Raw genomic sequence first — 11,062 nt, 5'->3', positions numbered from 1 at the left:
AGAAGGAAAAAAGATCACAATACTACTTGGTACGGCCTCTATTGGTAAGAGAAGTAATAAATGAGTGTATGAGGAAAACATTCCAAATGCACACCCAGTTTTTTTACTTTTTAAACATCAACAATTTTTACATACAATAAAAAATGTGGAGCAGAGAGCACTGAGACCCACACACATATTTTCCATCTTGCATACATTCTTAAAGAGGAATTGCTTAATCATTATAGCTATTGCACTGTGACTCATCCACATATAGCTCAAATTAGCATTTTTTGAGCTATGTGTTTAAAAAATAAATATATATTCGGTGTAGGTAGCCTTTGGTCAATGTTCATTCATAAGGGGGTCTGGTGGAATCGCATCATACACACATTTAATGAACACGACATACTCAGACTACACGTCCTTGGCAAAAAAGAAACAGAAAGAAATGCTATTTAAAGGATGTGGAGGAGTCTGCCCACCATTCCACTGGATGCACATATGCCCTGGGGATAGTGTGACATAGGACATACTAACCTCCTTGTCCCTCAAACAATTTCCATGAACCTCTTCTAATGGGAGCATTTTGCTGTACCAGTGTGATCTTAATGTTCTCATTAAGATACATTAGAGTCATATAATATAGTCCCTAAGTGCACACCAACTTTGTCTTGTCCTTGATCTAGGTAATCTGTTCTATTGCTGGAGAAAAACTTCGCTGAGTTAGATTTTATAAGGGATAGAAGGTGGTCTCCAACATGGCTCCTTGCTGATGACTTTGCAGAGGTAACTTTGGCTCTGCCAGATTTTTTTCTTTTGCACTGACTTAGAATCTAATCTTTGGGTAAGATGAGACTCTACTGCAATCATCTAAAAGGAGTAGGAATTAGGATCATCAGGACTACCATAACCTAAAATTATATTGAATTAGTATTGAGGGCATTGACTAAAGTTTAGGGCATGTGTTGCACAGAGGCCTTTTCTACCACACTCATTTATTGCAAATTCCCTTAAAAAGGGTAGACATGCCTTCCAATTTAGGACTAGAAGTGTAGTAAGAATCCAACCTGGGGAACCAAGTGTTCCAGGAGGACTGTCTGCTTTTTGTTTGGTCACCAAAAATATCATAAAATTCCAAAATCATTTTGGGAGATTTCTTCCAAAACAGGAAAAATACTGGGAACCTGGAAGAGAAATTTTTAAAAAGGCTAAGTAAGAGGAACTCCAGCATGGGTTTCCTTTTTAAAACACATCACAGGATACATAAAAGCCTACTATAATCAAGCATGTGTCTGCATGTGTGTGTGCACACATGAGTGGTAAATCCCAGGGAAGCCCCTATTAATTACATTGTAGAGCTGTTCTTGCCTTGGATAGGCAAAGGGAGAACAAATAAATAGATTCATATTTTATCATTTTGCAAAAGATCTGGATTAAATAGCTTCACTGAAAGCTGGAACCACCCTTTTGAGCCATATGCATCAAAGGGCAGACAAGCAAACAACATGGGCACCTTTCCATGTCAATTGTATCTGCCTTTGTGGCTGAATAGCAATGCCAGCTAGACTGTGGGGCAGAGCGGAGAATGCCTCCCTTCACACCTGGAGAGCTACAGTTCCTGACCCTTAAAAATTAAATCCCTTTTGGAAGTCACTTCAAATAAAACAATTTGGTGAGGGCTTCAGCAAGCAAGGAGGCAGGGTTGGCAAGTCTACACGTAAAGCGCTTCTCCAGGAAGCTTGAGTGGTACCGCAATAAGAAAGCTCTTCTGAGTAAAGGGATCATACACAGCTGACACAGGGATGGATCGGAACAATGGCAAGAGTGGGCTTATTTTTTTGTTTTTCTGGGCTCAAGAGATCCTCCTTTCCCCCCACGCACCAGGCGGGGTCTTTATTTTGGAGGAGATAGATAAAATCTATACATAATGGCGAATAGAAAGACTGCATTTTAGACCCAGGTCTGAGGGTCGTAGTTACGTTGATTTGGAGCCTTTCCAAAGAAGCTCTGGCCAGAGTTTGGATGGGATTAATACTCCCTTGTCCCCACAGTGTCATTCTGTAGTTTAGGGTTCCAGGGCCACTTCAAGACCACAACCTTCTCTAGGACAAAGGGCACCTTGGAAAAATCCCAAATTGGTCAGCATTGTTAGCTGCTGGGGATGGCACAGGGAAGCGATGGTTGACCTCAGCTCTTGGAAGAAGTGTGGAATCAGCTACCTGCTACTGTGGCTTGGTGCATCACATAAATGAGTGGTTCCCAATAGTGGTTCCACTGTAGATGGTGCCAAGGCAAAGTCGTAGACTGTTTATTATGTGTCCTCACTGGCCACAGGATGAAGACACAACCTCCAAAGGTATCTTCAAACTGGTAGGAACTTTTGCTGTCAAGTGACATTGTGAAAATGAATGCATAAATGAAAACAAGATTGATGCTTTTCTTTCTTCTCTTCCATCTTTTCCCATCTACCAGTCTGAGAGTTGCTCGGTCCATGGAGACAGGAAATCAGGTTAGCACTCTTAAGTGGGCTACCCTCCCATCTGGAAATAGATTAGACAGAGGCACTAAGTGCCAAGCCTATGGGGTCATGGGGATACTTTTATAGGTTTTCCATTTTTGTCATACTGGTACACCAGCATCTTGATACAGTGTGAGTTGGCCGGCGAGATCCAGGGGCTACTTGTTATGGAAAAGTTATGGTTGGTGTAAAACTGTACAGGTTGCTTCTGGCACTTGAAGAAGGCCTTGAGTGTGGCAGCCGCCATTGTGCGGAACCTCTTGCTGATGAAGCAGTAGAGGAAGAAGTTGATGGCTGTGTTCAGGAGGGCCAGCATGTTGGAAATGTCGGACATGATGTGCACCAGCCAGCGGTTTTGGATGGGCGCCCCATAGAGGTGGTAGAGAATCATGATGATGCGGGGGGCCCAGAGCGTGGCAAAGATGGAGGTAATGGTGAACAAGATGGCAGTGGTTTTCCCTGTAGAGTAGCCACGCAGGCGAAAATTGCTTTTCCTCCTGAGCTTGTACACAATGATTGAGTTCAAGATGAAGAAGATAGAGCAGGGCACCAAGTACACAGTGAAGCAGTGAATCCAGATAAGGACATGATGCATGGAGGTGCTGATGTAGTCTTCAGTCCAGATGTTGGGCCACCAGTAGTAGGGGATGCTGGTCAGGAAGCAGGTGATGTAAACACTTACAATGACTTTCCTGGTGCGGGCTGGGTAGGAGACCGTGTGGTACTTGAGTGGGTGGCAGACGGCTATATAACGGTCAATGGTTAATGGAACAGTAATCCAAATGGAGGTGTGGATGGATGAGAATTCCAGCACTTCTATGATCTTATTGGCCACCTGAGGCAACTGCATGTTCAAGATGAAATCTTCCAATAGGAAGTCCACAAACACAATGAAAAAGAGGACCAAGATATCAGCAGCAGCAAGTGCCAAGAGATAGTTGTAGGAGGACTTCTGCCTTCTAGCTACCAGCTGAGAGAGGATGATCACTGTCAGGATATTTGCTGTGGAGAGAAGAGAATCTGGTTTATCTCTGAAATGAGATGACTTTATTGGCTACTATGGGGCCATAGGCATACATTCATGGACACTCTCATGGCAGCCAAAGGGACCGAACCAATGCTTTTGAGGAACAATCTCTGCACTACAAATTGTATCTCATACAGACATCTGGATACTATTTTGACAAAATTCTATGCTCATATTGTAGTTTATTTATTCCTCACACAATCATTGGAGGTGGTGCTGCCATTGTCCTAACTTCAGAAATGAAACTGGGGCACAGAGGGCTTTAAGGAACTCAGAGTCACGCACTTAGTAAGTGCTGGTGACAGGAACCAAACCTAGATCCCCTAATCCCAAATCCTATGCTCTTTCTTTTGTCCAAGTGCATGCAGGAAAATACGGGGTGGGATGGCTTTTCCTCCTTCATGTGTTCAGGAAGGAGACTGACCTCTTAAGAACCTTTTTGCAACCTGGATTTTAGGACCTTTCCTTTTTACATAGATTTAGTATTGAAGGCGTGGAGAAGATCATGACCTTCAGATTAGTTTAAAGATAAATTCTATTTATTTTAGAGTAGGTGCAGATGGTCCCTGATTTATGATGGTTCGACTTACGATTTTCCGATTTTACTATGGTACAAAAGCTATAGGCATTCAGTAGAAACTGTACTTGGGATTTTTAATTTGGATTTTTTCCCAGGCTGGTGATATGCGTTACGAGACTGTCTTGTTATGCTGGGCAACAGCAGCAAGCCAGAGCTCCCAGTCAATCACGTGATCACGAGCACTTAAAACTGACGCAACTTACAGCCATCTGTACCTGTACGACCATCCTGTTTTTCACTTTCAGTACAGCATTCAATAAATTACATGAGACACTCAACACTTTATTATAAAATAGGTTTTGTGTTAGATGATTTTCCCAACTGTAGGCTAATATAAGTGTTCTGAGCATGTTTAAGTTAGGCTAGGCTAAACTATGATGTTTGGTAGGTTAGGTGTATTAAATGCATTTTCAGCTTATGATGGGTTTATCAGGATGTAACCCCATCATAAATTGAGGAAGAGTTGTAGTCCACAATATGGTGCATTATTAAAAATAATAGCAGAGAGAAGTTAATTTCCCTTCTTGTTGTCCAGTCCCCCAAGTACCCCTCCCACAGGGCCATCACAGTAATAAATAGTTTGTCTTTATACATGTCTATATAATGCATGTATATAGTTTTTGAATAAACAGTAGCAGTTATTTTTTTGGCCAGTTTGTTTTGACAATGTATGCATATAATTTCTTTCTTTTTTTTTTAAGTTTTTATTTATTTAAACAATCTGTATACCCAGTGTGTGGCTTGAACTCATAACTCTGTGTTCAAGAGTCACACACTCTTCAGACTGAGCCAGCCAAGCACCCCTGAAAATGCATGCATATAATTTCTGATCAATTTTAAAAACAAATGTCTGATTTAGACACATCTGGAAAGTCTTTAGGGACTCATTCTTTTTTTTTTTTTTAAGATTTTATTTATTTATTTGACAGAGACAGACATAGTGAGAGAGGGAACACAAGCAGGGGGAGTGGGAGAGGGAGAAGCAGGCTTCCCGCTGAGCAGGGAGCCCGATGTGGGGCTCGATTCCAGGAGCCTGGGATCATGACCTAAGCCAAAGGCAGACGCTTAACGACTGAGCCACCCAGGCGCCCCATTAGGGACTCATTCTAAAATGATATTCTGATGGGTAGTATCTAGAAGTGATTCTTCACATTTAATTTCATTCATTTTCACAGTCAACACTGTTAATCCTATTTTGCAAAATTCTCAGAGAATTTATATCCCTTTTCTGAAGTCCAGTGACAGAGCTGGCATCTGGATCTCCCTTTCTCAATCTCACCTTTTAAAATACTATACAAAAAAAAATATTATACACTAGTTCATTTATAAAATTGTCCTGTAACATACACATCCTGGGACACTCATCGCTTGGATTAAACAAATTTTAACATTTTGCCATATTTGCTTCAGTTATTTTTTAATTTAATTTAATTTTTTGAGAGAGAGAGCATGAGCGGGGTTGAGGGGGTGTAGGGAGGGCAGAGGGAGAAGGAGAGAGAGAATCTTGAGCAGACTCCAGGGCAGAGCCTGATGCAGGGCTTGATCTCATGACCCTGAGATCATGACAAAATCAAGAGTCAGATGCTTAACCAACTGAAGCACACAGGTGCCATCTTTTCACTCTCTTAATAGTGTCCTTTGTTGTAAAATTTTAAAAATTTGATGAGGAACGTTTTATCTATTTTTTTTTTAAAAGAACTGACAGTACACAACTGAAGTCCTCTTTGAAATTGCCCCAAGCCCATTCTTTCCCCTCCCTCCTTCTTTCTTTCCCTAGAGGCAACCACTGTCCTGTAATCTTCAGGGCCCCATTTGCATACCCTTACTTTATAGTGAACCGTCCATTCTACATCCTGCTTTTTCCACTCAGCATTATGTTTTTGAGACCTATTTTGTTGATACACGTAGCTCTCATTCACTCAGTTTAACGAGTATATAGCATTCTGTTGTATAAACTTACTATAATTTATCTTCATATATACATACATAGAGATATATCTATACATATACACACGTCTCTATATATTTCTATATACACGCTTATTATATAGACACATATACACACATATATATGTCTATATGTATATATACACATATTGGGTAGACGTGTGTGTGTGTGTGTGTGTGTATGAAACAGTGTACATTTAGATTGGTTCCAAGGTTTTGCTATTAAAAACTGCTGTAGTTAACAACTTGATAGGACTCTCCACGAAAAGTATTTATATGTGAGAGTTTCTCTTGGGTAGTATGTATGTAGAAGTATATTTATTATGTTCTAGAGTATGTGCATCTTTATCTTTACCAGATTCAGCTGAATTGCTCTGTAAAGTGGTTTTACTAATTCACACTCCCAACAGCAGAGTATGAGATTCCAGTTGCTCCATATCCTCTCAGTATTTGCTACTGTCAGTTTTTTTGTTTTTGTTTTACGTCTGTGCTATTCTTGCTCTTGTTCAAGGCACTTTGAAATAACATTTTGAAGTGGTGAAGATTTAAGGTACTGATTATATTAATTAGCCAGGATGCAAACCCAGGACCAACACCCATGCTCTAAACCACTCTACAATATTGATAATTCAAGTAGGGGTGGGGGTACCATGCAGGTATATTACACTGTATGCAAAAGAGAAAAATAACGAGTGAATTCTACTTTAAGTCACTCTTAAGAAAAGACATCTCATTAAAGCAAAGTTCTTTGTATTTGTAAACCTGAAATTTCAAAAGTTTATTCATGTATTCAGCATTGTTTTTATGCATTGACTATGAGCTATGCTCTGGGAGGGGATGTTGAACAAAATAGACATGGATGGTCTTGCCTTCATGGAGCTTAGAATCTTTTAGGCAAGAAAAATGTCAACTGAAGAGCCACAGCAGAAAATGTATAATTGAAAGCTGTAAGTGCTATTAGTGGTCAATAAAAGGTTTGTTGAGGAAATGATGTTCAAGGTGAAATTTGGAGAACCGGTAGAAAGTAAATAGGTAAAAAGGGTGGGAGTAAAAAGTGTGTTTCAGGCAAGGGAAACAGCATATGCAAAGGCCCTGAAGTGAGGAAAGCATGAAGAGTTGGGTTTCTAAGGAATGCTTATATTGATTTTCTACTTGCTCTCTCTATACTTTTGCATTTATAGCTCTCTTTTATTAAACAGTCTTGCTATGTTCTGTTGAAAAGTATTCCAAAATGTTTTATTCATTTAGAAATCTTTTCAAAAAGTATTTAGCATTTACCTTCTGTGTGCCCATGTAGAAACAAATTGGTATTACACTCATTTAGAATCTCCACTCAAAGTATAGAAAAACACACAAGTAGCTAAGTATTAAAGAGATAAATGAGAACACACATAGTGATACAAGAGGGACTGGTGAACAGATACAGAATGAAGGGTAAAGGATTTGGAAGAAGGTGTGGGTCAAAAGTCTGGCTACTTTGATCTAATCATACACAGAGCTTCATAAAAAGAAGCTGTGAAATATTTCAGGTGTGATGCTTACCCATCAAAGCTAAAAGCATCAGGACTCAGGATTAAGTGTGTGGAGTCTGGTGCTGGGCTGCTGGGGTTTCATCCTAGTTCTACTACTTCCTGGCTTTTTGGCTTTGGGCAGATTTATTCGATCTCTCTGCACTTCAGTTTTCTTCTTTATAAAATGGGTTAATAAGAATGTCTGCCTCAGAGGGTTGTGTTGAGAATCAAGTGAGATAATTTTTATAAAGTGGTTAGAACAATGCCTGGCATGTGGTAAGTTCTCAATGAATACTAGCTCTTGACTGAGGGTCCACTCATTCAGCAAATGTTAACAGAGCATTTACTATGTGCCAGGCACTGTATGATGTGCTGGAGATGCAAGGATTAACAAAATGTACAAGTTCCCTTTTATCATGGGGCTTATTGTGTGGTGGGAGAGACAGACAATAAGCAAATATAAAAATGTACAAGAGAATTTCAGACAGCGATACTATCCAGAATAAAACCCAGGGATGAGACAAATTGATGGGAGATTATTTTTTAGATTGGAAAGTGACATTTGAGTTCAATTAAGGATGAGAAGAAGGGATCTGCCACGGAGAGATCTGTGGGAAAAGAATTCTAGGCAGTGGGGGCCCTGAGGTGGGAGTAAGCATGGTATTCATGGAACAGAAAAAAGGCTTCTTATCAGTCCTATTATCATCCCCATTTGATAGATGAGGAAGCTGAGGATTAGATTTTTGGTTATTTGCCCAAAGCCACATACTGAGTAAGTTGGGGAGCCAGAAGGTGACTGTAGTTCTGTCTGACGTTATGGTATATCAAGTTCTGCGTTGTTTATTTTTGGTCATAGGAAAGACTTCTCAGCTGGAGGAAAGTGATTCCTGTTTCCTTGGTTGCCTCTGACTTCGAAAAGTACTGTCATTTCTCCCTCATGTCCCTGCTGTACCCGCCAGCCTGTAAGGAGGCAGGAATGGATAAATGCTGGATATATTCTTCAGGGAATGACTCTTCACCACTGTCTCTTACTTCCTAGTTGAATGCTATTTGAAGTGTGGTGCTAAAAATTCTCCATATCCAAACTCTTTAAAAATATTTCAGCCCCATCTAATTAATGCTTTAAGTCAGGCAAGTCATCATCTCCAAACTAAATTGCTGTATTCATATTTGACATTTTCTTAAGTTTCTAGTAATTGCCTCTCTTGAGAAACTAACCTGCAGACACTAAACTAACCCATTTCTTTTGTACAGTTAGATTTGCCCCCAAGGCAACATCAGGCACACTTAGGAGATCCTTGGGATGAGAGAACATGTGTGTGGAGCCACACGGACCTAGAGGGGGATGGAACGATGCCTGTGTATTGATTTTCTGAAAAAGAAATGAGAAGGTAGAGTTAGGTTTGACATTTGCTGTAATTACCTATATCAAAAAATCCCTTCATTTCCACCCAGGCGCATTTTCCCCCAAAGAAAAGGAGTGGTGTTGACAGGGTCTGTGTGTATTTATAATGGGTGAAAAAAAACAAAGAAACCCAAGTCATCATCGTCTGAAATTCTTTTTCTCAGCTTTTCTCTCAAACTAACTGGCCCAAGTCTCTGTTGTTGTGGAAACTCAAGCCCCAGTGAACTTCACAATCAAAATGTCAGTGCTTCTAAAAAGCAAATCCTTTCTGTCAATGGTGTCACTGGACAGGTTTAAGCTCCTGGGTAATAGAAAGCCCATGTTTTGTGATTGCAAAGCTTCTTGGTTATATTCTTGGGGGAATTAATTTCCTGTAATTTGCAGCTTACTATGCTCAAACTTGAGAGGATTTGGGGAGTGGCTGAAAGAACAACACAGGTTTGGCTGTCAGACCCTACCACTGAACTATTTACTGTACAGAGTGAAAGGCTCAAGGTTTTCCAGAATTACTTTCTATGTCTGTGAGGACTACAAGGTCCCTGCAAGTTCCTTGGAAGAAGTAGCTGGAACAGAGCACTGACTGAGAGTTCTGAGTTTATCTCTCTTAGTTCTGCTGTATTTCCTTTTTTTTTTGGTCTTTGAAAATTAGTTTTTTGGGGGGCGCCTGGGTGGCTCAGTTGGTTAAGCATTTGCTTTCAGCTCAGGTCATGATCCTGGCGTCCTGAGATCCAGCCCCACATTGGGCTCCCTGTTCAGTGGGGAGCCTGCTTCTCCCTCTCCCTCTGCCCCCGCCCCATGCTCTCTCTCGCTATCTCTGTCTCTCTCTCTCTCAAATAAATACATAACATCTTAAAAAAAAATTATTTTTTTCAATTACAAAAGTAAAACACTTATAAAAATTAAACATATCAGCATGTAATTATATTATTATTAGCTCACTTTTATTGAGCATTTACTTCTAAGTATCTTATACACAATACCTCATTTAATCTTCACAACCACCTATGATGTTGGAACTGATTTGAGAGCATTGAGGCTCAGAGAGGTTAAGTAAGTTGTTTGAGGTCACACAGCAAACAAGTGGTGAGCCAGGACAGTAAACCAGGCTTTTTGCCTCCTGGGTTTATATATTTAACTACTACATTACACATCAGAAAGTAAAAGTCTGCCCAAATCTCATTTTCCAAAGATACTATAGTATCTAGTCTCATAGATGGCCCTTTAATGAACCACACCTCTGAGTATTCATGCCTTTGGGTAGTCTTCTCCCCTTGAATTGGAGCTGGTCCTGTGATTTACTTCTGACCAATAGACTATGGCAGGAGTGACCCTATATGACCAGGTCATAAGTGGGCCTTCTGAATATGTGCTTTTGGGATGTTCCATCTTGGAACCCCAGCTATGAGAAAAGCCTAAGTCACATGGAAATGAGTAAGACTAGGTAGGGAGAGATAGGTAGGGGGCTATGTGATCAGGCTCACAGAAATCCCAAAAATGTGGAGGTGTGGGGAAACCATAGATAAGGGGACAAATCGGACCACCCTGTCCTAGGTGTGTGGGGTGGAGGACCACCCTGCCCTAGGTGTGTGGGGTGGGTCATGTGGGGTGGGTGTCTTTAAGATAATCACCTGTGACCAACAAAGAATAACCAGACCCTGAAAAGGAAGTAAGCCGTTGAGGGTGTTATCACTAGTCCTTGCTCAATGGTAATATCAGTAGAAATGTTAAAAGAATTTAAATTCCCCGGTTAGCTTTCTATAAAAGACCAACCCTAAAGGCCCTTGTTGGCAAACCTGTTGGGACCCCTCTCACTCTTGAGAGCTTTTTCTTTATTTTCACTTAATAAACTTCTATTGCTTTACTCACTCTCTGTTGTCCGCGAGATTCAGTCTTCCGACTCCATGAGACAAGAACCTAGCTTTCCCACATCAGAAAGGCCATGTGCAGGACCCTGGTTGAAAGCCCTAGGTGATCTCATAGCCAAATCCAACATCAGTCACTCATGTGAGTGAGCCATCTTTGATGTCCAGCTCAATGGAACCCCCAAAGTGACTGTAGTTATTATAAATTATAAATATAATTAGTAATAATG

The 11,062-nt window shown here is 40.6% G+C and overlaps 1 protein-coding gene across 1 annotated transcript in view; it reads right to left on the bottom strand.

Moving 5' to 3' along the window:
• Nucleotides 1-2,085: 2,085 nt before the first annotated feature.
• GPR139 (G protein-coupled receptor 139) overlaps nt 2,086-11,062 on the bottom strand; it is a 41,440-nt gene continuing 32,463 nt past the window's right edge. The window contains exon 2 of the mRNA XM_006744915.3: nt 2,086-3,502. Within this exon, the coding sequence (XP_006744978.1) occupies nt 2,568-3,502 (935 nt within the window). The 3' untranslated portion in view covers nt 2,086-2,567. The remainder of the gene's footprint in view (nt 3,503-11,062) is intronic.

The sequence above is a fragment of the Leptonychotes weddellii genome, chromosome 5, assembly GCF_054177405.1.
Source record: "Leptonychotes weddellii isolate Sample4059 chromosome 5, ASM5417740v2, whole genome shotgun sequence".
NCBI lineage: Eukaryota > Metazoa > Chordata > Mammalia > Carnivora > Phocidae > Leptonychotes > Leptonychotes weddellii.
Note: the sequence above shows the minus strand (reverse complement) of the source record. Positions and strands in the feature narration are given on the sequence as shown.